The 25,710-nt window shown below is 37.8% G+C and overlaps 1 protein-coding gene across 6 annotated transcripts in view; it reads left to right on the top strand.

The window, feature by feature from the left end:
• LOC135690253 (talin) overlaps nt 1-25,710 on the top strand; it is a 64,874-nt gene that overhangs the window by 3,877 nt on the left and 35,287 nt on the right. For 4 of the 6 annotated variants that reach the window (XM_065207758.2, XM_089109039.1, XM_065207755.2 and 1 more), the window contains exons 2-23: nt 2,548-2,629; nt 3,352-3,427; nt 5,583-5,680; nt 6,370-6,444; nt 6,963-7,017; nt 7,529-7,614; nt 8,374-8,473; nt 9,392-9,461; nt 9,888-10,014; nt 10,292-10,362; nt 11,107-11,170; nt 11,922-12,026; nt 13,332-13,421; nt 14,034-14,099; nt 14,777-14,878; nt 15,478-15,646; nt 18,655-18,743; nt 19,030-19,173; nt 19,997-20,105; nt 21,154-21,205; nt 24,011-24,167; nt 25,151-25,522. In XM_065207758.2, the coding sequence (XP_065063830.2) occupies nt 2,570-2,629; nt 3,352-3,427; nt 5,583-5,680; nt 6,370-6,444; nt 6,963-7,017; nt 7,529-7,614; nt 8,374-8,473; nt 9,392-9,461; nt 9,888-10,014; nt 10,292-10,362; nt 11,107-11,170; nt 11,922-12,026; nt 13,332-13,421; nt 14,034-14,099; nt 14,777-14,878; nt 15,478-15,646; nt 18,655-18,743; nt 19,030-19,173; nt 19,997-20,105; nt 21,154-21,205; nt 24,011-24,167; nt 25,151-25,522 (2,337 nt within the window). In that variant the 5' untranslated portion in view covers nt 2,548-2,569. Of the gene's footprint in view, nt 1-2,547; nt 2,630-3,351; nt 3,428-5,582; nt 5,681-6,369; nt 6,445-6,962; nt 7,018-7,528; nt 7,615-8,373; nt 8,474-9,391; nt 9,462-9,887; nt 10,015-10,291; nt 10,363-11,106; nt 11,171-11,921; nt 12,027-13,331; nt 13,422-14,033; nt 14,100-14,776; nt 14,879-15,477; nt 15,647-17,737; nt 17,907-18,654; nt 18,744-19,029; nt 19,174-19,996; nt 20,106-21,153; nt 21,206-24,010; nt 24,168-25,150; nt 25,523-25,710 lie in introns of all 6 variants that reach the window. The other 2 variants (XM_089109023.1, XM_089109096.1) reach the window with 1 other exon arrangement.

Below are 25,710 nucleotides of genomic sequence, written 5' to 3'. Positions count from 1 at the left end.
CCCTGCCCCCTGGCCCCCCTGCTCCCCCCGGACTGCAGTGCCGTGGGAACGAAATTCATATTGTTGGGAGCTGCCCTTTGTCATCATCATCATAATCATCATCATCATCATCATCCTCACATTCGTCTCCCATTTCTAGCATGTTGCCAGGTCGGGGGCTAGATCACTTTCTTCCATCGTTCTCTGTTCAGTGCATCCTCTTATTCCAAGTACTTCCATGTCCTTCTTTATGTTGTCCATCCGTTTTCTTACTGGTCTTACTTTAAAGACAACAGGATTTTTGAAGATAATTAATAGAGAGAGCGGGAAAATACTTTGTATCGGTCTTACTTTGTATTCCATCTAATTCAATACACTGTCATGATTGAAAAATACTACAGTTTGACAATTATTGGGGGCTCCAGCCCCTCAGCTCTCCCCGTTCCCGACGGCCCTCAACTGTGACAACCTTTCTACGTTAGGGACCCAGGAGATTCTAGCAGTGGGTGTCTGGAGCTCTTGGAGCCATACACACTTTTTTTTATAAGAATATAGTCTATAAGAGTATTAACGCTCAAAATTGCTGAAATTTTAGAATAGTTCAAGATAATGCCACGCTCAAGCTTTATCAAAAATTATTTGTTTGTTTATTTGAATTTTTGGAAATATAAAAAAGGGTTTATTTATGGAGAGATTTTGCAATGAGATTTTGAAAAAAGTCATGGTTCTCCAGCTGTTGGTTATTTATAAGTTTTGGTGAGAATTCACGGATGAACCTTTTGTATTTGATGTGCCATGGTTCTCGAGCAGTATGTGTTTTGAACTCTTATGGTAGAAGTGTTGAGTTGGAGCTGGTGGTATTTTGTTGAAAGGAGTCATTCTCCTCAGGTAGGGTTTGCTTGTGACTGTTGTTTGTATTAATTCACTATCTTGTTTGCAGCTACAAAATGCTAGTTTTTTCTAAAACTCCTAAACATTCTCACGCGAGATAATCATGGAAACGAAAAAGCCGTCCAATAAATTACTACTGTTTTAGGACACTTTTGTATGAAAACCAGGCTACTGTTTGAAGCCATTTGTGTTTACAGTTTCGCAACTACCGATGACAATTTACGTCACTTTACATGAGTATCAATTCGAAACACAACCTTCGTAATAAATTATACCAATATCCCACCGTCTGATTGCAGAATTTGAGTTACGCTGTTAGACAGATTTTTCTACAATAAAAGTTTCGTTGCTAATAACGAAGTTATCACTTGCCATAATTCCATTGCCCGATAATTTTGATTTTCCAAAATTCTTCTGTCTTCTTGTCTCAAAATATTTGATTTTTTTAATCCAATTTATCATGTTACGTCATCAAGCAAATTTCCTTCGGTGAAACACCTGCAGCTTTTTCACGAACAGACATGCGACTGCACAAGTCCAGGCTTGCGTAAATTTGAAGGCCTGATTTGAAGTGCATGTTTTGATAAAATATGTTTTATCTTCTTTATGATAAAGGTGGACAGCTTTGCATAGGTCGTTTAGGGACCTTCAATGGCTGTTCTTCTACAAACCTTATTTTACTTTCAACCTACTTGATTTTGTTAAAATGAGTTAACAATGTCGTTTAAGGGTTGTTTGTGTCTGAAATTGCAGAGACAGGATTTGCCTTGGGGGTAAAACGGGTATGGGTTAAGGCAAGGACGGGAGCTTTTTTATTCGGGGGCCATACTCACAACGTTTCTTACCATGGAGGAGCGGGGGACCAGGAAGAGATACCATTTTTTATTTTTTGACTTTTCATTTCTGAAAGCCAAGGGCCACTAAAAATTTACTGACAGGCCGGATTCGGCCCGCGGGCCGTAGGGTGCCTATCCCTGGGTCAAGGGATTATTGATGAAGAAACAGATGTGAGTTTAGTGCCACGGCTATGCATTCTCATGTCTACTAACGCTTTGAACTGTGTAGATATAGCACTTTTGTATTATTAGTAAAGCTAGTAGATAATTGATATTGATAGGAAATACTGATTTTCAAATGTAAAACGAAACGATATTCCAACGTAGTTTCTATTACTAAGTAACGAATTAATGATAAATGGATACGGTACAAGATACGATTTTCTGCGTCTTTCCCGCGGGCTTGTGCGTGCAACTAAAGAGCAGATGTTGGTTATTATAATTAAGTTGATGTTGTGAACACTCCATAATTCCATTTGATTCCAACCAATTCCAACCAATTTTAATTGTCGTTTGGACCGCAAAAACTGAACATCTCAAAATGTGTCATAACAAAATATGAAACTTATTAACGCTCTGTAATTCCATTATTGATCGAAAAGTGCCCTATTTATTTCTAATGTCGTTTGGATTGGACAAAAGGAACATCGCAAAATGTATCATAATGAAACATACAACATATAAACAAACAAACTTATAATTAGGAACTATTATTACCAATCGTTTACAAATGAAATACGAATTTAAAGAATTTTAAGACTGATAAACTTCCGTATGCAGTAATTTTAGTTAAGTTTTGTTTTAGAGATGCAAATGTAAATGATGTACATTCTTTTTTTAGTCTTCACGGACCAAAGCACGCCATGGCTCCTTTGGCCTTAAAAATCAACTTTATTAAGTTGAACACGGTCAAAACCTTTCAGGTAAGTCACCTTTATTTAAACTTGTCAAAATAGTCAAACATTTTACAAACTTATGTTTGACAATGTTTCAGAAGAAATGGTTCATCGTTATTTGTCTTTAAACGTCATCAGACATTTGTTTCACAATGTTTAAGAATAAATTTTGCCTAGTTATGTGTCTTGAAACATTGTCAAACGTTTGTCTCACTATGTTTAATAAACAAAAGGCGACAGCGCTATGTGCCAGAAATGTCATCAAACATTTGTTTCACAAGGTTTAAAGCCTCATTGCTAACAATGAGCCATTGCGCTACGCAAGCATCCCATAATGAATGTATCTTGAAACGTAATCAAACATTTGTTTCACAATGTTTCAGAACAAAAAGCTTCATCATTATGTTTCTAGAAAGGTCATCAAACTTTGTTTCACAATGTTTCAGAACAAGAGGCTTCATCATTATGTGTCTGTAAAGGTCATCAAACATTTGTTTCACAATGTTTGAGAACGAAAGCTTCGTAGCCTTATATCTTGAAAGATAATCAAATATGTTTAAATGTTGAGCTCTAAGCTTTATTTGGCGATAGATAAATAGTGGAATAAGATCCAATTTGTCTCTGCTGAAGAATGTTACAAAAACCCATTGTTTTATTTTATTTATTTATTGTAACGTTTTTGCTGTTTTTTGTAAACTTAACATTCTGTAGTGATCTAAGCTCATTCTCATCATTTCTTTTTCTTTTAGTTTGAGCCACATCAAACTGTTGCTGAAGCTATAAAACTGATTGTAGCCAAGGTCCCAGACGCTGTACCGCAGAAAAGTAAGTCATAACTTTTCTTTGTTTAAGAGCTGCTCCCATTTGGATGTTGTTTAGCTAAACATGTTGTCTGTTTCAATCATGATATACAGAACAGCATTTATAAACTCAAACACATGCAAAATTATCAAAGAAAGACCTTCAACTTTCGTCCCAAGTTTATGTCACCGATAGTTTCAAGCAAATCTTTGTCGGGCGCCATTTTATTTCTTTGTGGCGGAAATGTTGTCCAAACAGACACTTTTTACAAATTCTACACCAATTTCAGATCATGTGAGCCAGCACTAACACAGCAAATAATACGTTATCAAATATATCGGTTTTGAAAGCTATTTCAGAAGACTGTATTCAAAAGTTTCCGTATTCAAAAGTTCCAATTTTCAAATGTTTTTGTTTTGAAAACTTTTTGTAAGTTTTTGAAAGTTTGAAAAGTTTTCCTTCAAAAGTTTCCGTTTTCAAATTTCACCTTTCTCCATTATCTCTATTTTCGAACGTTCTGTTCTGGACCCCAAACAGAAACGTTAGAGCCTAATTTCAGTCTTCCATTTAGGCCCTTTGCAATATGAAACTGCATTGTGGGATACTGCCGTACGGACATGCTTATGCATAACTTTCATGTATTTAAAGGCAGGGCCTGAAGAATTTCGCTGGCTATTTAAATTTGCCATTGGTTGGACTACACAATAGACCTATTGTTGCATATCCAATGGGCAACGTAGGCCCAATTCTTAATGCTTTCTTGATCTTAAATGCGTGGAAAAGCCTAATGTTTACTCTGAGCTGATGAGGAACGGGACAAAGTGCCTTTAAGTTTAGGACTATAGTAGTCAAATTTACCATAACAGTCGAATAATCTATTTTAAAAGTCTGGTTATTCAAAAGTTTCTGATTTCAGAAGTTCCCGTATTCAAAAGTTCCCGTATTCAAAAGTTCCCGTATTCAAAAGTTCCCGTATTCAAAAGTTCCTATATTCAAAATCCCCGTTTTCAAAAGTTCCCGTTTTCAAAAGTTCCCGTATTCAAAAGTCCCCGTATTCAAAAGTTCTCGTGTTCAAAATGTCTGATTTCGTATGTTTTCTCTGACTTATAAAGTCGAATTGACCATATCATGGCCTGCGTGCAGACTCGGAAATTTAAGAGAGGAGAGAAAGTAGACTCGTCTACTTTTTCTCCTATTTTTAATTTTGTCAACAGAGTCTGCACGCAGGCTACCATATCATGGCTAGCGCTCAAACGTCGAGACATCCTGATTGCTCTTTTCAGTTGGATTATGTATTTTAATCAGGATTAAGCTAAATCATAACTAGGGTGTGTTCCCGTTATGGTAGCATCTGGCGATTAATCCAACCATAATCCAATCTTACTGTATGGAATTATTGATCTGTCATCAATGCAAGGATCAATAACATATTTGAAGGATTATGCGGATTACAGCCAATTATTGTGAATCCATCCCAGTCCATCCAAGGATTAATGAGATTGATCCACAAAAAGATTCAATATAAAGAGCTATTTCAGTGGTTAGAAATTCGCCTACTTATAGAAAAAGAGAAATTCGCCTACTATTAGCCCCTTAGTTTTATCTATGACCATGACAACAAATCAAAACTCAGATTTTGGGATAGTTGGAGGGTCATGGTAGCCAACCTTCTGATAGAAGATGGTACCTGATAATGATAGAAAAAGATGAACAATTCTTCTCAGTTTTAATATTTCAAGATATTTAGCTAAAAAATGAACCCGGTATAGGGTAAATGGGGCTATAGGGGCTAGGGGTTAACGTGGGGGAGGAGGTTACACATTTTTGATATATTTCTTAAAATAACATCACTCACAAATTCTCCTCGTTTTTAAAGGAATATTTCAAGGGAAGTGCCACACCTTTCACGTCCCTCATAACATGGCCCTGAGCATAAGCCTATAATTTTAGACAAGTCAAGTCCCTAACGCGTGCCCGGTAGCATGCAGGTATAGTCCAACCACTACCCCCTGCCCCTATTTACAGTTGGAATGTTTTTAAGTAGCAGATATATAAACATTGAGTTGAGGCAGGGGGTTATAAAATCTCTACACCGTCTGTCCAGGATTGTCGCCTAATCATTTTGCTAAATCATTTAATTGCATTTGAATGCTTCACACGCGGGTATTTTCTTTTGCAGATGAAGACTGTGGCCTATTCTTCTCCGATGAAGATCCAAAAAAATGCCAGTGGTTCGAAGAAGAAAGACCACTCGCCTTTTACAGTCTCAAAAGTGGTGTAAGTGAAATTCCCGTTAGGATATTTTTACTTGGCCTGTATCATAAACAACCGAAAATGAATCTGATTGGTTGAAATATATCAGTCAATCAAGAAATGCCAGATTAAAAGTGAATCTCATTGGTCACAACTGACCTGTCAATCAAGTCCCGTTAAATTGTCCAGTCAGGCTTTTATGGTATAGTGCCCACAGCTCTTCTAAGATCGTATATGTTGGAAACTCGTTGCTCTTCCAATCCCATCCTGCAATTGCGAGGGACTTTGAATGAGGTTGAAAGGGGGGCATGTCCAAATCCACAATTTAAAAAGGAAGGTTTTGGTAAAGTTGGGAGTTGGGGGTGGGGGTTACGGTCCTTACTGAATTGTCAAAAGTGATTGCAGGAAAATGTTAATTTTCGAAGTTTTAGTCGAACATTTTCGCCGATATAACGCGGGGGTTTGGAATCGGGTTTGGGTAATGGAGGGGGGGGGGGGGGTATTGTTTAGCGTCTTAAGAAGACTTGAACAGTTTAAAAGAGGTCAGCATTGGCAGATGTAATTATCTGTGTATATGGAACAATATGCGTGGTCTATTGGAGAGGACGGACCTTTTGACAAGCATAGCTCGCCATGTTCTCAAATATACGTTCGGATAGCAGGTTGGACCATTTGAATTAGGTTGCTTGAAGTTTATGTCTTATGTATTTCAGGACACATTAGAATACAAGAATAAGCACAGGTTGTTGAAAGTGAAAATGCTTGATGGAGCTGTCAAGACTGTTATGGTTAGTATGAACTATCTTGTAAATGTTTACAGGCAAATGTGAGATATATTTTGGGATAAAGCGGGACAAAAGCGGGATAAAGCGGGATAAAATGTCTCCAAAAGCGGGATAAATTATGGGGGATGAAAGGATAGAATGTCTCAAACAACTTTGCTGTTGATTTTTTGCTAACTAGGACACGATATTTTTATCTTATCTTTACTTGTAAAGCACCTCTGAAGCTTATCCTCTTTCCCTTTCAAAGTTCACGAACTCTTTCCCACAACTCACATTTCCTTTCCAGAGCTTGTAAACTTTTGAACGCTTTACCCCCTTATTATTTACTCAAACCTAAAGTGCACAAACACCAAACCAAACTGTATTTAGCAAATTCTCAGGGGGGAAGGGGGGGGTTATGCCCTAAGGCTTCTCACCCTCCTGTTTGCATATAACATGCCTTGTAATTATTTTGTAACCCTTACTTTTGTAATTCTGACACGAGAGTTTCTGATAATTTTTCCCGTTAATTCCCGTTACAGATTGACGACAGTCATAATGTTGGCAATGTTCTCCAGACCATTTGCGAACGGCTCGGTAAAGTTGTTTTGGTTTTTGAAATTTCTAAATGTAACATTTTAACATTATGATTCGACGATGGATCTGCAATAGTTGTTGAATCAGGGGTTGCCTTCATAAACTCAGCTTAACTGAAACTTTATTTTGGCTCGACTTTCGTAGTGGGGCCAAATCTTTTTATGTTTCTAAAATGACTTGTCTAGCTTATTGATTCCAAATGCTTTAAATAAGGAATTATTTATCGATCTAAGGCCTAAGATTTGTAATGATTAGCTCGCGTAAAATTTAGACTGGAGGCTCCTAGGGGACAATCGTCCCTGCCAAAATGTCACGGTGGATAGTACAGGGAGCAAGATACTAATTTTCTGCCAAAACTACTGGAACACCCTGCAATTTGGATTGTCAATTTATGTAATCCCTTAGAACTTTTTACATCAGCGAATCTGTACTTGAAGAGAGATTGACTAATTTTTGTATGGAGATTTCAAGGCTTCGATATTCACTAACTTGAATTTGTATTGTTTTTAAGGTATCACAAATATGGAGGAATTTTCGCTGTTTATTGAGGAGCCAAAAGAAGAGAAAGAAGAGATGGGAACTGGAACACTGACAAGGGTAAGAAAATTGGGTTCTTTATTCACCCTGAAAGGATGGGTTCTTTATTCACCCTGAAAGGAGAGAGGATGAGGGAAGATATAAAGATGCCGTGTTTGATTTATTAAACGCCCTCTGTCTAATAAAGGCGCCTCTCAAATAAGCGCTCCTATCCAATGTACGCCTATCTTCAATAAACGCTTCTCTGCAATAAGCTTGCCTCCCCAATAAACGCTCCTCTCCAATTAAAGCCCTTCCCCAATGAACGCTCCTCCCCGATTTAAGCTCCCCTCCAATATATGCTTCTCTCTAATAAACGTCTCTCTCCCATTGAGGCCCCTCCCCAATAAACGCTCCTCTCCAATTAATGCTCCTCTCTAATAAACGCTCCTTTCTAATAAACGCTCCTCTCCAATAAACCTTTTCAATATTTGACTCACGGGACATATTGCCTTACGGAACATAAGACCTCAAGATTTCTTTAGACAAGTGAGTGTCTCATATATATACTAGATGCGTCTTGTTCAATAATGCCATTTCGATTTGGTGTTTTGATAAGGTGGTTCCTTTTGCTTTACAATAATGATTTTGTTGATGTTGATCTATCACGATAGAATTCATATCAAGGTGGCCCGGTCCAATAAAGGTGGCCCATTCATATCAAGGTGGTTCTATGCCTTTTGTTAAGGTGGTATGCTGTAAAAATGAGCTTTCGTGCCAAGATGGCGATTTCAATTATATTTGTCGTAGTTGTAATGGGTTTCGGCATTCACATTCCAGGACAAAACTGTGAAGAGCACGGCTATGATGAAGAAGGTGGAAGAAAGAGAAAAGAAGAAGATGGACCAGATGAAGAGGAAACTCCATACAGATGACGAAAGTAGGCCATTTATGTATTTATAACTCAGTTTCTCGGGGATTGAAGGGAGAGGGGTCTGCGAAGAGATTGTAGTCAAGGAAGTTTACTGTTCCACGGCTGGAGGAAGGTTATCCAAGAACAGGGGCGGACACTTGGTCAAATATTGGGGGGGGGGGAAGGGGGTGGCAAGCTTATCGTTTTGATAAAATTACGTCACGTTTTCCCATCGTTTGAGAACGAAAGACCATTGTCCTCCCAAATACGATCGCCCCCCCCCCCTCAAGTCAGCTCCCCAGGTGTCCATTTTCTCTTTTTCTGTCAAAGCGTTGAAACCAAATAATATATGAAAAATGTTCATTCGAAAGATACAATTCAATTTGGATAAGAAGAAAAACTTGGAGAAAGAGTGAGACGTTTCCTGAACTCTTGAATATAATAAAAAGTGCTCACCAGAAGCTCCCTGTTTTTGTACACAATTGACAATTTTAGGCCATGCACGGAGGATGCGAATAAAGTAAAAAAAGCGTGTTTGAAACATCGTGTTTCGTGTGTGAGGTATTCTGTTTTCATACGCAATCTGTCTGTGGTTTACTAGCCGTTCCCTGCATTTTGGAAAGTGACATGCCCCCCTCGTATCTGTGGCGCCCAAACTTTGAAGTGCTTTTGACTCTAGGCAAATGATACCAATTTACCCTTATTCTTCGAAAACGGAAGTTTTAAGCAAAAAACCTCTGAATAATATCACTTTAAAACAGTTTGATTGTAAAACCTTGTTCTAAGCTTTTTTGTTAAATAACACTCATTTAATTAGAAAGTGTACCAAAATTTTTGTCCCGTATGCGCCTGTGTAGCGTCCTAAAATCGTTAGGCTGCAAAGAAAGCGATTTTGTTTGTAATTGAAGATTTTAGTAGTATTTAACTCGAATTTCTTTTTCATAGCAAATTGGCTGGTTCATGACAGGACTTTGCGAGAACAGGGGGTAGATGATTCACAAATGGTAGTTCTGAGGTATCAGTTAATCATTCATCGTTGTTAGTCAATCCAGTCACAATCATTGCATCATCGCTTATCAATTCTATCATAGTCCAGTAGCGCCGGGGCCTGTGCCCTAAACGGCCCCGTGTTCAAAATCAAAGTCCTTTTTCTTTTTTAACGATAATGCATCTTTCCAGGTAAGGCTTTCCTCCGTAAGGGTCCCTAAAATGCCTGATCTTGCCGGGTAATGTAAGAGGGCCAGGGAAGGAAAAGATTGCTACGGCCGCTTAGCGGAAAAATAGATATCGTAAAAGATTGTTTTGGCCTATAGAGAAAATGATTGTTTCGGCCCATAGAGAAATAGATATCATTTTTTTGCTAAGATTTGTAAGGTTTTTATTTTGCTAAATGTCGACCTACCGTACGTCCTGAAATTATTTCTATGTGTTTCCATTAAAGGCGAAAGTATATGTATGAACCAAACGTGAACATAAAGAACCCCGTGGAGATCAATCTTCTGTACGTTCAGGCCCGTGATGGCATCCTAGATGGCACACATCCCTGCACAATGGAAGAGGCTTGCAAGGTATGTTATTCACAGTCAATGCGAGAAATAAATTGCCAGATGCCTGTTGGTTTTGGATCAGTGTAGTGAAGAAGATAAGATGCTTTTCATAATATCTTTAAATAACATAACCTTGAAGAAATATTTTGAAACATGCTAAAGCTTTCCGTCTAGCAAAATTCAGAGAATTAAATACGAGAACATCTATATAAATTTTCAATGCTGTAGATACCCTGTAATTCTGTTGGCTGTACCTGAAATGCTTGTTGTTTTTGCCAAATAAATTTTCTCTTCTCAGTTCGCAGGCCTGCAATTGCAAATCCAATATGGCGACTTTGATGAAGGGAAATACAAAACTTGCTATATCGAGTGAGTTGAACTTGAATCAGTCACTTAGTAACTCGAACTAAGGTACCTAAACTGTGTCATGCCACTTGTACAGCTCTGTCTATACCGCATCAAGCACTTTATGACAGACTGGTAACCAGTAATTTTCATCTGTCACCACATTCTAGTCATTTCATATTTAGGACTATTTTGAATAGTTGAATTAATCACTTCACCTTCACCTTTTCCTACAGCTAGGTCATTAGGTACATAGGTAAAAAGTGATAGATAATTTTCATGAACTTTTTGTGGACAGTATGAGATTTTCTAGCACCCTTATGGTTAAAAAACAGTGGCATTTTTGGAATCTGCAGCCCTTCATTGCCCTAATCACCAAATTGCACCCACATTGAAGTCATGGAAGTATTTTTTGTCAAATTTGAAGAAGTGCTAAGGTCCCGAGACACTGCGCAGCCCAAATTTGGGGGTAAAACTAGGATAATGGTAACCCCCCAGCAAAGGGAAAGGGTAAGGGCTATCACAGAATAAATTGGCACACTTTCCTATCTTATTAGTGGGAACATTTGTGCCAAATTTTAGCTGGTTCGGTGAGGTGTGGTGCAGATTCTAAACTTTTGCTGGTGTTTTGACATGGAATGACCCCTCTATACTTTTGCAATGTTTCAAACTTTTTGTGATAGCATTTAACGAAGTGACTTTCGATAGCATTTTACATTTTTCTATTTCTCTCGAGCTGTTTTCTTTAAATTGTGTTTTCTTTTGCAGCCTAAAAGATTTTCTTCCAAGAGAATATTCTAAAAACAAGCAATCGGATAAGAAATCAAAAGAGGTAATATATTCGAGTTCTTTTTTTATCTTTTCTTTCTAATTCATTTTCAATACATACTGAAAGTGATCATTTAAGGAAGAAATATAGAGGGAATGCGTGATGGAAGGCTCGGAGATCTTCAAAAGTCTTACTTTGTCTTTATATTCAATAAATATAATATATATTTAAGAAATATATATATGAAAGAAGAATCTCTAAAATGATCAGTTTTCAACTTTTTGCAACAAATTGAATACCTTTTTACCAATTAATATGTGTGTGATTAAAGAAAAGGCCACGATAGCAGGCTGCTCGACGGACTCCGGAGGAAATCTTGCGGCGAAAAATCGATAAAATGTGAAAATAGATAAGTAACACCGCAACGCTGCGAGAATGAACATCAACAAACACAAAGAAAACAGTAATGGCTATTGAAAATGCTGATTTTTATGTGTGTTTGTTTTTATTCAATCTGGTCGCCAGTGGCGGACACTTGGTCAAATATTGGGGGGCAAGCTTATTGTTTTAATAAGATGACGTCATATTTCCCATTGTTTTAGAACAAAAGACCATTGTTCTCTAAAGTATTGGGGGGGGGCGGTCGCCCCCCCTCGCCCCCCCCCCCAAGTGTCCGCCACTGCTGGTCACGTTGCGGTGCTACTTATTTGCTACCAATTAATACCCTAGCAATATTCCCTTGTAAAATGTAAAAATGTTTATTAATTGTATGTTTTTCTGTATCCTTTGAAATATTTCCCCTTCGCCTTTTCAGGAGCACAAAAGCCTTGTTGGGCTAGATGAGCTGAACGCAAAATACAGATACATCCAGCTTTGTCAGAATCTCAAAACCTATGGCGTGACCTTCTTCCTTGTTAAGGTGAGGTAATTTGAGACACAGTTGTGCCGATGTACATTGTTGAGTTGAAGATGTACTAAGTGTGGTGCAGAATATTAAAATTGCTAGGGAAAGGAAGCGTTTCAAGACATACCGTAATGCCTCGAACAAGAGCCCCCCTCAAATAAGAGCCCCCCTCGAATAAGCGCCCATCCTAGAGGTGAAGTTGTTGAATAAGCGCCTCCCTCGAATAAGCGCCCATCCTTCAACCTTCAGAAACGGCGCTTATTCGAATTTTCAACGAAACCACAATTGGAAGGCAATTCAGCAAGCAAGATTAATAAATAGCACAATCTGCACCCAAATCTACTTTTTAAATAAGCGCCCCTCCCCCCACGATTAAGCGCCTCCCTCGAATAAGCGCCCATCCTGGAGCCCCAAAATTAAATAAGCGCCCGGGTGCTTATTCGAGGCATTACGGTACTTAAGCTTTTCGTCTGACAGATAGATATTGAGCAGATAACCGCTCACACCTTATGAGAATAAAGGAGGCCAGCCATTGTATATGTATAGCTCTCCTACAAGTATCCGTTATTGGGCCATTTCTACTTGGCAAGATTCCCTTTAACCTTCCTTAGGTTCTTTATATTGATTTAAAATGGCTCTGAAAATAGCAAACATTTTGAGTCGTGCTATCGTCTGACACTCTTCAGATTATAAAACGTCAGAACATAGATTCAAAACTCTAAGTTGAGAATTATATATATCCAGCTGTGGATCGAAAAAGGCCAATCAGAAACGCGAGCACATGACTGTTGAGGTTGACCAATCAGTGCTATCGAAAGAAGTAGGTATCGGTTTTGGTATCTATCTACATAGACATAAGAAAGCCGCTATTCTTTGGACAGAAGGAGTTCGTTTTCACCTTAGGACTCCATTGGTAACATTTTCAATAGGTAAGCGGAACTGATTGCACAACCTCAACATTCATGTGCTCGCGTTTCTGATTGTCCTATTTCGATTCACAACTGGGTATATATATTTCCTAGTGCAGAGTTGTCGATCAATGCTCAGACGTTTTGTAATCTGGAGAATGTGAGCCAGAAAGCCTAACAATATTTCTTTTAAAGTTTGATTTCCAGAAGAGCTTGTGTAAGCATAAGGCTAAAGCTGGCGCAATTTGCCTGGAATTCCAGCCGTTTTCAAAGACAGAATTGTTTTGAATGCCTTGTCACCAAAAGTAGTTTTATGATGTTTGGTTGCCTGCTAAAGGGAAAGAAAGTAAGGTATTTAAAAATATATTTTACTAAGTTTTTTATATCTGACTGTGTTAATATTTTATTTTAGGAAAAAATGAGAGGAAAGAATAAATTAGTTCCTCGTCTTCTTGGTGTGACCAAAGAGAGCATTTTGAGGGTGGATGAAAAGACAAAAGAGGTATGGAAGAGTTGATATTATCATATAAAGATAATATTATTGTAGAAATATTAAGACTTTCTTGAAATTCTTTTATACAATATAAAAATTTTACAAAAACGAGGTACTTATGACTATACTTTACAAACTACTGGACTACATAACAAGGACGATGACCCCGGGAAGCAAGAACCCATGACTATCCCAAGAGTCATTACATAAAACACTAAACTAACTTACTGACAAATATGATTAAATACGGTTAAATACGTTTAAATACGGATACATACTAGGATCTGTTCCACGTATGTAGAACAGATCCTAGTAGGATGTAGAGGCCCCGGTAGAGAGAACACCACCGACAACCACAGTCGCCGCAACTGTCCTCCCCCAAGTGCACCCACCGCCCAAAAACCCCGCACCTGTGCCGAATATTTCTTGATATGTCGTATTAAAAAAAATTTGTAGAGAATATACCTCTGTCTTCTCATGGTCATATTTCTCTTAATTTGTTCGATTTTTCTTATTTCAAAAACTATTCAGAACGCTTCTTTTTGAGTTAATATATAATAAACTTCTGCACAAAAGTATGACGTTTGAGAAGATGAACTTATTTTGTATGTATCTTGATAGGTTTTAAAAACATGGCCCTTGACTACAGTAAGAAGATGGGCTGCTTCACCCAACAGTTTCACCTTGGTAAGTGTAAACATTTATTTTATCCCATCCATTTTATGTTGCTAATTACAATATTTATTCTGATAGTACAAAATACCAACACGATTTATGGCATGTAAAATATAGCGTCATTCATCCTTCCTCCGGACAATACTTTCAAGCTGTGAAAATCTGTCTTAGAAAAAATTTAAAACACATCGGGGCTTTTGTGCGACATTATAATTTCTTGCGGCTATTGAACGTTTGACTGATATGTCGTCAACCCCCCTGGCTATTACATAAAAAGGTAAAACTACATGCAACTACTAACGAAAATAAAATTATCAGACCTTTGTTTGTTTTGGAACAATGCAAGTGATTCTCTGCAAGTGAGTTCACACCCCGGCTAGACAATACAATCAACGTAAAATAAATGCGTACAGCCAGATTTTGCTTCTCCAACCATGCGGACATAGATCATGAGTGTTGGTAAGAACATATATATTTCATATGGGGGGATGAGGGGGTTGTGGAGGAGGGGGCAAAAAAGTCATTAGTTAGTTAGAGAGGCAAGCGTCACAATGTTATCTTTAATAGCATTTTGACCATTTTTCAATAGCTTTGACTATTTTATGTGACCTTTGACTTCATGCCTTGATCCATTCTGCTTTTGGCATATTTTGTTGTTCTGACATATTAATTTTATGGTTTTATTTCAGGATTTTGGTGACTACCTTGAAGGCTATTACTCAGTGCAGACTTCAGAAGGAGAGCAGATATCACAGCTCATTGCAGGATACATCGATATCATTTTGAAAAAGGTAGATTATCCGCCATTTTGAAATAGGCCATCAGCCATTTTGAAATAGTCCAAGTGAAAAAGAGCAAAATCAAGGTCTCACCTATTGCACTGCATGTTATGTCATTTCTGTCAAGAAAATATTCCTATCTTTTCCTTTAAATGCTGCGTATTTACATTTGGAAGCCCCAAAACATAATCAGTCTGCCGGCATCGGTTGCTGTTCTTGGTTCAAAGTTCTATCAAATTTCCTCTTTAAGTCAAACTTTGCTGTTTCATTAAACTCCCTTGCTTTGAAGAGAACAATCAAGATACCACTTTTCAGATTTTTCTTTTCCTCAGAGGAAATCATGGGTAGAGGTTCATCATAGTGGTCCTTGTGCCACCATTGACCTCTAAACTTTGACCTTTCACCTATGATTTTACGACAGCCGTGAAATATCTTCTCATCTTATCCCAAGCTACTCTGTGTATCATGTTATTTTCACTGCATTGCACAGGTAAGCAGTAAGGTATACGGCAGTGCATTGGGGAATACTTGTTGATGCTCCAGTGGCATACGTCATGATATTAATAGCGGCTGGTAGCCACTTGTTGCTTAATGCGTCATTGTTATTCCAGCGCAACAAAACAGATCTGTCAACAGGTGACTATGAGGAGGAGAGCACAATGCTCGAAGACTCTGTGTTGCCGTCTAGGGCCACATATCTTCAACATCAAACCAACAAGCAAAAAATGCCTTCATCAGGCTCTGTTGCCCTGCCTGCTGTTATGAGAACTGGGGGTCAAGGTAAGAATTAAAAAGGTCAAGTGGGCGAAAGGTCATAGGTCAGGCTGCTCGATTTTAAGCTGGTGATGTTGTTTGGTTATGAGAGGTATTCATGGTTTGAAAAAATATAAGCTACAACTTACGCAACAAAACAGTTAGCTACATCTAGCGATAGTTTAAAAGGGGTCAAAGGTCAATAGTAAAATTGGCTTTCGACTGCATAAGAACTGCCTTGCTTTGAAAAACGATTTTTATCACTTAATAAGGGGTTTTTAATGTAAAGTGAAGGTCGTTAAAGTTTTGAATTAAAGGAAAAGATACCCGATAATAAAATGCTGTTATGTGAAAACTAGAACAGTATCGGTTAGGTTGACTTGCGAACAATATAGCTATGGTCAAATGGGCTTTTATTGGCCATCAACAATGCACGTTTCTGATGAAGGTCTGGTTGAATAAAAAAATTATCGCTAGTCTGGAATATGTATTATCTAATAAGACACTCTGGAAAGTACGTCGAAATCCAATGAAAAGTAAGCAAGTTCATGCACTGACGTAACCTTATCACGTGTTGTATTAATCACGACTGGTAGACAAAATTCAAAGTACCTAAACAAAGTGCCTTACGAAATAAAACTTATTACGAGGCCAGCATGAAACTTATTATGGGTTATATTCTGGATACTTCTACATACAGAGAGTCTGACTGGAGAAATAGGGATGCTTGAAGTGTAAGCAATTTATTTTACCTGACCTAGGTAAATAGGTTGTGTTAGTGCGTTAGTTGAAACGATAATGTAATTGACGTTTATAAAGCAGTGTGCTGATGACGTCACAAAATCTGTTTTATAGTTTCGGGTCATCCGTCTTGTATTATTTTGACATAATTTCACACTTGGAGCAAGTTGAATCGATCTTAAGTTGCCTGAGATAGGGAAATTAGCCAAATGAGCGAATTTCACCTCTCCTACGCAATTACTGCGAATTATTTTATTTTTGTTAGAATATTTTAATAGGCATTTTTGTAAACTTTTTGTTAACTGTCTGTCTTCCAATGGTCATGTCCCAGCCAATTTGTAATATTTTGCACATTTAGAGGCTTTTCAGGGTGCTCTTTTAAATTATATTATCCAAATCCAAAAATTTTAAAAAATCATTTTATGACGTCATCAATCACCATACTTCTTTGCTAACTAGTTTTTAGTTGCTAACTTCTAACCTTTTAACCCGCTAACATAACAGCAGGCACACGGGCATTGAGCTGGATACATACACAACAGTATTAATGACAGTTTCACACAGCTCCATTCTGCTTAGAACCTTTTTAATAGTTTTCTCTATATTATTAACAATGCATCTGTTAACCATGTTCTCGAGTAGCAAGTTGCTCCTTGCTTGTTACGTCACTGTCTCTTGTTGTTTTAATTCTTTATTTCTTTATTTATCCATAATAACATTAAACTTCAAATTCTCAACTGTCTTTTTCTCTCTAAACATCGCGTTATCTTCTTGTTCACAATTTCATCAAAACTATTCTACTTTATTTCAATATCAGTCTTAGAAATAATTTGTCTCTTTCCTTCTACTCTGTCACACTAAATATTCAATTTCATCATTCTCTTCCTTATAGTCTTTCCTTTTTCATTATATTATCAAAAAATTACACATGTTGTTTCTTTGTTTCTTTCCCTTCTCTTCTTCGCTTCTTTTTGTATGACATGGTAGAATTTAATTTCTCAATTGACTTTATTGCTTAGTTATTGCTTTGAAAAGATTCTTTGGTTCACAATCTTCTCCATGGAAATAAATTTTCCTTCAGTCAAATCGTCGGTAGTCCCATTCGTCAGTAGCCTTTTGCTGCACCTCAAAACACTTTTCTCGCCTTATTCACTGCCATTACAGTTAACATTGTCTTTTGACCTCTCAACTTTCCATTGCCTTTTAACCTTTGAACCTTATCGTTTCTTGACTTCTCACTCTAACCTAACCTCTTGCTCATAAGCTAGCTAGATTTCATTTGATATTTTCATCAGCCTGTGAACTTCTTCCTTAGTCTGTTTCCTGTTAATATGTTTTAACCACTCACTAACCGTTAAGACTAACCTGTTTCCATAGAAACGAGCTAACGATATTTATACCGCTGAATACGATGAAGAATGTACAATGCTGGAAGACTCCGTCCTACCGTCACGAGCGACATACTTACAGCATAAGCAGACGAAACATAGCAAACCTCAGCCAATGAGCGTTGCCGTCCCAGCGGTCATTAGGCCTGGAAGCATGGGTGAGACGTAATGATATCTGTAGATCTGACATCTGACCTTTGACCCTTGCTGTTTCTAATGTTTGGAATGACGACACAGACCAGGGTCCTCAAAGTCTGACAATATTAAAAGACTAATGTTTTGTTTGTTTTCTACTAACTATCTATGCCTAGGTATTAGTCATAAAATGCCTTGTAAAGTTAGGCTTATCTGATATCTTGTTCTGATTGCCGAAATTACCACCAAAGTGGAGAGCTTGTTGCTAAGTTCAAGCACCTTAGTAGAGGCAAACACTTGCCAGTTTGATGATGTAAACACAAATCTATTGCACTTTGACTGCAAACCAACATGTTACCTTCAATAGCGCCTTGACCTATGACCTGCTTTGAATATCCTCTTTGACCTTTGCACTTTTGACCTTTGTCCTATTCTGTATTTATCACAAGTAAAATTTAAAGGTATATTAGCAATAAACCTTCTCAATGATTATTTTGTTATTTATTCTTGTGAAGGTAAAATAACAATAATTTTAAGTCTCTTGGAGAATTTAGACTTTTCCACTAATCGTCTTTTGTAAGCTAAAATTATTTGTATGGAAACTCTGTCTTACGAGTTTCCAATTTTTCTGTCAAAAACTGTTGCTTCAATTTGCCGACACTACGAGCAACACTACTGCCTTTAATGGTTGTAGCAGATTTTTTGAGCGGGTTTCTCTTTGTTTAGAATAGAAAGCTACACAATTTAAGTGCTATTTTTTTCTGTTAATAGGAGCTGGAAAATACACTGTTGGTCAAATGCAGGAGGAACAGTACTCAACAAAAACGGGGGTTGGAGCACACGCACACGGACCGCCAATGGTAGGATAGGTTGATTTCTGCATCTTTCTTTCAGAAGCTTTCTCACTACTCCAGGGAGTATATTGTGCATTACCAAGAAGTGTCCTTTGTTTGATTTACGGTCCTCTCGAACTTTCCATTTATCATTGTTCAAAGGCTTGCAAATGTTGGACTTTTTAGTCAATCATGATGAATAGCATTTTTTTGCTTAGAAGTCCTTTAAGGTTTAAAAATAGAAGATATAAACTACGAAACTGTATTGATATTTAAGTGTTAAAAGATATTAATGACCTTTTGACCTTTTCAGGGCACCAAAGGTCAGCTTCAGGGAAAGTTCACGCCAGGTCAACACGCCCTTATGACGAACCTCTCTCATGGTGTTAGAGCCATTGGAAATTCTGTCGACGATCTAAGCACAGCGCAAGACCTTCCAGATCTCGGCTCCGATCCAGTATGTTTCTTAACGTTAAACATTTTTTGTATCATCCACAAGAGGTTTTCTTTTCGTTTGCGTAAAAATTTATATTTGTTGAAGTGTTCCAAAGTAGGAAGGAAAATGACTGAATTCGTGTATCTTTGAGCAGAAAAAGTAACTGTTATTCCTCGATAAGTGCTTGAAAATTTCAGAAATGCGTTCTTAATATATTGAGGAGTATTTTAACTTCTTTGCTAATTTTGTTATTGATTTCTTTATTTTGGTATTCCAGCTCAGTGCCCAAAGCTGTTTACGTCATAATCATATGAAATTTGGCGAGAAATTATATTTAGCCTGTACCCCCGTCCACAAATGCTGCCACATTTATGGACTGTGAATAGTGAAAAGTATACTGTCTGCTCCGCGGTTTCCACCAGAATCTGGTGGTAATTTATGCAACCCTTCAAAATTATGCAATTAGCTGAAATTGCCAACGGTTCAAACCTTGCAAGACTCATCATGCACCATTTTATCTGTTTGGTTTCAGTGCATATTTGTTCAAGGAGTTTCATGCAAAATTTCAAAGGTTTCATTGCATAAATTATTTTCATAAACTAGACCCAGCCCTCTGCCTGTACAGGATATTTATCAATATTTTTCATTTCTTCTTAATTTATTTTTACTGCCGTAAAAATTCACCCTCGATTCCATGCTATGTACTAAACAAAAGAGATGATTGTATTGCATTAGCCAATCATGTTCACGACACATGCCCTTTAAAGCAAACTCGCTTTGCCTTGTATTCTTTACAATGTACATAACATCGCTTCATTGCTAAGCAACACGGATTCGTTTCCAGGCTTCTAGGAGGTGGATCGAGAACACGATTGAGGAGAACAAACAGAATGTGATATCTCGCCTCGGTGCCATGTCAGCCGCCACTGCAGCTCTCATTTCGAACACCTCAGGTAAACATGGTGATATCTCCTTATTACCTCCTTATCTCGTGATATCTCCTTATCTCCTTATTAAGTTCTTCCAGATTTTTGATTTCACGCAGTGACATCCCTAGTTCGGGTCTCTGGCATGTTGATACAGTGTATTACCGAACTTGTATTTGAAATTTCCCAGACTTCATTGCACGACTTTTTTGAGCCCAGACTGGGATTTACCGCAACACTTTTAGCTTTGATATAAATCATTTTAAACAATCTTTTCATGGTACAGAATTTAAAATGGCTTTTAAAAAAGCAAACATTTTGAAACATGTTGCTAAAGCTTTTCGTCTGACCCTTTTCTGAGTATAAACGTCAAAAATAGATCGAAAACTCTTCGCTAATAAATATATATTTCGATCCACAACTGGGTTTATGTATTTTATAGCGTAGAGTTTTCGATCTATGTTCTGACGTTTTAAACTCTGAAGAGTGTCAGACGAAAAGCTTTAGTAACATTTTTCAAATGTTTGCTTTATTGCATTGACTGTGTCTGTATTGTGCATTTTCTTATGATATAAAGCATGAAAACCTGTTAAGGATTTGGCTGCAAATATCTTTCTGGGTAAAACTTAAATCGCTCCCTAATCACATCTCTTATAAAAAGTTTAACTTCATGTCGTCATGACATCACTATCGCAAACACTATCGCATCACAATAATTTTGAAAACACCCATTTTGCCAAGTTATTTGTCATGGGCCTAACTTTAGCTGTGACGCTGCCTTCCTTTAACAATCCTTTGAGCTCATTGCCCAAATTTAAGAAGACCGAAGTGGTTAGAGCTCTCAGCAAATCAAGGATTTGACTGCTATGCTGTTTAGGCCAAACTGAATATGGCATCCCGGTTTTTTGATTGCCATGGTGCTACTTTCAAAGACATTCGGTTCTTAATTCCGGTAATATATGATAATCTAACACTGTTTGGTCTACAGAAGCTCTTTGATACAGCACAGTACAAGATAAAATTTATCAGTAATAATGCTAATTTATGTTTATCTATTTTTATATTCTGTTCCCAGGAGACCCAGATAAAGTCAATTACACAGCAGTCGGTGCGTCAGTTTCAACAATGTAAGTAAAATTCAATCACAGATGGCTAATATAGAAATTGCGAAGCATTTTTGGATGTTACAAAATTCCTTTAAAAAAGCAAACATTTTTACGCAGGGTTAAAACCTTTTTGAGCATTTTTGAGCATTTCGTCTGACATTATTCGGGACATTAAACGTCGTAAGAAGAATCAAATTGTTCAATTAGGCCTCCAGTCTAGCAAAATTTGAATGAAGCGCACAAAAGCAGTGCATATCATACTAAAGAACTTTTCGTCCGACAGTCCTCAGAGTATAAAGACTGGGTAATGCCAAAATATAAGCAAAAATTCGTGTCTAGATGCAGGTCGAAAGTAGCACGAGGGAAAGAAAAGGGTCTTTGATTGGTTGTTTTTTGGGCGCGAAATTCAAAATCTTAAGCTAATCAATATTTCCTTGGTTGTGCTCTTAATCGATTTTGGCCAATCAGAAACGCCAACATATGGCAGGTATTGTTACGGTCACCCATTAGTGGAGAAATCAAAATTCGAATCATCACACTTCCTACCATTTAAAGTTTTATGACTGCCACTCCTATAATTACTTAATTTGTTCATTATGCCGTTTGATAAATATTCAAAAGTCAGTCGATTTTGTTTGCTAAGCGATATTATTCTACAGAACGACTTCTTGTAAGAGTTAAAGCTACTTCTCTGGAATTCATGTTCTTCTGGGTACGTTTAAAAGCACGGGTGATCCCCTCCTCCTAACCAATACACACATTTCTCATCGATATTAGAAGATCCCAAATAGAACAACCAGTCTCAAAAGTATTTTGATTCAGGGAATTTATTCATAATTCCTACTAACAACCAGAATCCAAAAAACATTAGGGTTATATTGCTGTCAGCCTGAGGAAGATTCTCAATCAATGCAGTAGTTTCGAGGAAGGCCATTGCATAAATTCGCAAGAGTATACAAAGTGAGAGGAATTTGTATACAACGTTGAGCTTAAACGCTTCTTTATTCCTGACAAGGTTAAAAAACAAACCATAGATGACTTAGCATAAGTTTTATTTCCAAGGAGCTATTGTTTAAAAGATAGACAGAAAGTTTTGAGGATAAGCTTTGTAGTTGGTCCATTCTTGCCTAAAGTTGCTCCTTCTCAAGGTTTTCGCGGCCCTCATGAAGTCTTAGAAACCAGTCTTTTTGTTAGCCGTAGATTTGTAAGTTTTGCACAAATTTAACATGGTTTTTGGGACATTTTCTTATAATATGTAGAAAAATAATTGGTTCTGAAACAGTAAAAAACATAATCAAGACGGTGGCAGCTGTGAATGTCAAATTTGAGAAACTGATTACACTTAAAGTCGCTAATTGCTATTGATATTTCAATGTTTATGGGATGGCCTAATAATTTATTTAGGATCACGTACTCAAACTTTGTTTATATAAAACGCTATCTAGTCATTTACACTGTCACTAGTGAACTGCAAGTCGCAAGCAATTGGGGTGTAGCTTTCGGATTTCTGGCAACAAATTATCGCATTCAAATTTCGAGAAAGCTCTAATGGTGTTTTTTGAATGTTTTGTCGAAGATTCTAAGCCAAAAAGCAGTCTACCTATTTAAACAAGCTCACAATCGTAAAACAAAAACAGTCTTTGCTGCTGGCATTCTCGCACTGGAATAAATGGGCCTAAATGAGCGACGGTTTGGTTTGAACGACACGATGGCGACAAACTATCAGACAAACGTGGCTGGCGATTAAGTTAGTCTGAAGGTTAATTCGGCAAAGTTTTTACTGAACTACACACTTTAAGGTTTTGAGCTACCTTAATCCTCGGTGCAAAGTCTCGTTGTGAGCAATTACCGGATACTCACAGTGAGGCTTTTTCAAGATGGAAGATATCATTATTCCTGTTGAATTCGAACCTCACTGTTCTGAGCAATTCTATGAAAATACAGTTCTGCAAGCATCGTTTTCGCGGAATCACCTCCCAACTCTGTTTGCTGCGCGCGACAATGCAAAGAATATGCTGATGAAATATTTTCCTTCTCTGGAGAGGTACAATGCTCGTGAATCTTACAAAAGAGATTTTGGGAGAAATTTAGGAAAGCAACTCAAATGATCCTTTATATCAACAGTCAAGTTGATGTGGATTTAATCTCATTTTTCCTATTTCTAATCTTCTCTGGAAACCGTCAATACTTAAGACTCATTGCTAACAATGAGTCTTTAAGGATAATCTGCCTGAGGGAATCAGACAAGAAAATAGGAAGAGACAACACATATCAATAGTGCCAGACTGTGACAGGATTATAATAAAATTATATGCAACCATCAGTCACCTGGATCTTGTAACCACCGTGATTCATAGATAAGCCCCCCCCCCCCCCAAAAAAAATGACCCCCATTCTAAAGTAATTTATGTGAAATAAGCCCAAGCATAAGCTACTATGGCCTGAGGTTTTGCCTCTTCAGCAATAGGTCTGTCCCCATACATCTGTATTTCTAGGCAGGTAGAGAATTTACTCTGCTAATGTGGTTTGCTGCTGCTAAATAAGCCCCCACCTTCGAATAGACCCTCTTCAAATTGGCCCCTATCAAATAAGCCCCCACTCAGAATATCTTGTTACGAAATAAGCTACTGAAGGACGTTGGTAGCCCCATAAAAGTAACAAATTAAATGGCCTAGCTTTTCTATTTCTCAACATTGACACGTTTTTGAAACACGTCTAAAAGTAAATAGCGTGTGCAATTTGCGGAACAATGTTTATTTACTGTGTCATATTAACAGAACACTAAAAATCTACCCATTCCTAAATTTCAAGCATTCTTTATTTTAGCACATCAAACCTAGATGATTTGGTCAAGGGAATCAAGATGATCGCAGCTCTGATGGATAACAACGACAACAGCAAAAAACTGATTGATGCTGCAAAGTCATTGGCAACGGCTTTTAGCGATCTACTCAATTCTCTGAACCCTAACAGCGAAGACAAGGTAATTTTTGTTCTATGCTTTTCTGTCACAGAGAGACCAAAAGTGGTACTGATGTGCCAGTGGTGCCAATGGTGCCAATGTGGTTGCTATATGGCAGGGTTAAGATAATAAGAATATCGCCTGGGGTACCAGTCACAGCTTTGTGCCAAAAACCAAAATAGGACAAAAATGGGTCCAAGAAGGTTTTGCATTTACCTTTGAACCAGCTAAGATTCCTTGGCGGTCCTCACGTTACTTAAAACTCTTTTGATGGTGGTATCCATTGTTGGGGCTGTATTTGTTTTTGGCGTGGCTGTGATGTCACTTTAAAACATTCGTCATGCATAAGTACAGCGAATCCTAAAATAGCTTAGGCCAAATTTACAGAGCACGCGCGTTTGAAAGGAATTGGAAACTGCTCACGTGAAACCACTGCGCGCTGCTCTAGGATTTCACCAATTTGCAGAAAGGCGGAAACTGTTCACGTGTTTTTGTCTGTGTGCAATTTGATTGGTCAACTGGTGAAATCCAACTGGTGATGTGGCTGTAAGCCACTTGTAGCTGTGTCAATGCCTTCAAACCTAAACAGCTTTTTTGTGTCAATCGACTAAGAAAATCCAACTTGGGAATTTGGAGATTGACAATTAAGGAAAATTACTCGGAACACCGTAGAATTGCCGTTTTATGATGACTTTTTGTATTTGTTTTTTATTTGTTTTTCCATATGTTACTACTTCCGCCCTATCAGTATAGATCTTTGGCCAAGTTTTGGGTATCAATTAAATTTTGATCTTTGACACTAAAACGTGACCTTTGGCATTAGAATTTCAACATTTGACTGTTACAGTATTTTCATAATCTATGATCTTTGTTGACTTTGAAAAGTTATTTTGTCTTGAGGTCAACGTTTTGTTTATGTTTACATTTTATTGCTTAGAAGGTTGTTTTCATTACTTGAAGTTTTAGATTCATTTCAAGCATTGTTTATGGCTCTGTACTTTTAGACCCGTCAAGATCTGTTGAATGCTGCAGGGGATATTGGCACAGCCAGCTCAAACATCATGAGGTGCTTTGGAGACCCTGACGCCGCTGACATGGCTTTGCAAGAGATGCTTCTGACCCTAGCAAAAGCAGTTGCCACGGCAACGGCTGCTCTTGTTCTGAAAGCAAAGAACGTAGCGGGTTCATGCGGAGACACTCCTGCGCAGAAGAAGATTATCGATTCAGCCAAAGAGACTGCTCTATCGACTTCGCAGCTCGTTGCATGCGCCAAGGTCCTAGGTCCACATATCTCCAGTCCCTTGTGCCAGGATGAAATGATTGAGTCCGCGAAATTGGTTGCCACGAGTGTAGATGGAGTTTCCGGCTCTTGCGCGGTAGGTCTATGATTTTTATTTAGTTCTTTGTCTTTGGGATGAGATAGGGAGACAAGAGCATTTATACAATGTGCTTACAGATCGCAGAATGATAGGTTATCGCTAAAATCACGTGCTTATTACTAAATTGATCAACAACAAGGGACGAGGAAAGATGATTGCAAAACCTGAAGATCACAAGATGCTTC

The sequence above is a fragment of the Rhopilema esculentum genome, chromosome 1, assembly GCF_057945365.1.
Source record: "Rhopilema esculentum isolate cy_ngs chromosome 1, ASM5794536v1, whole genome shotgun sequence".
In the NCBI taxonomy this organism is placed as follows: Eukaryota; Metazoa; Cnidaria; class Scyphozoa; order Rhizostomeae; family Rhizostomatidae; genus Rhopilema; species Rhopilema esculentum.
Note: the sequence above shows the minus strand (reverse complement) of the source record. Positions and strands in the feature narration are given on the sequence as shown.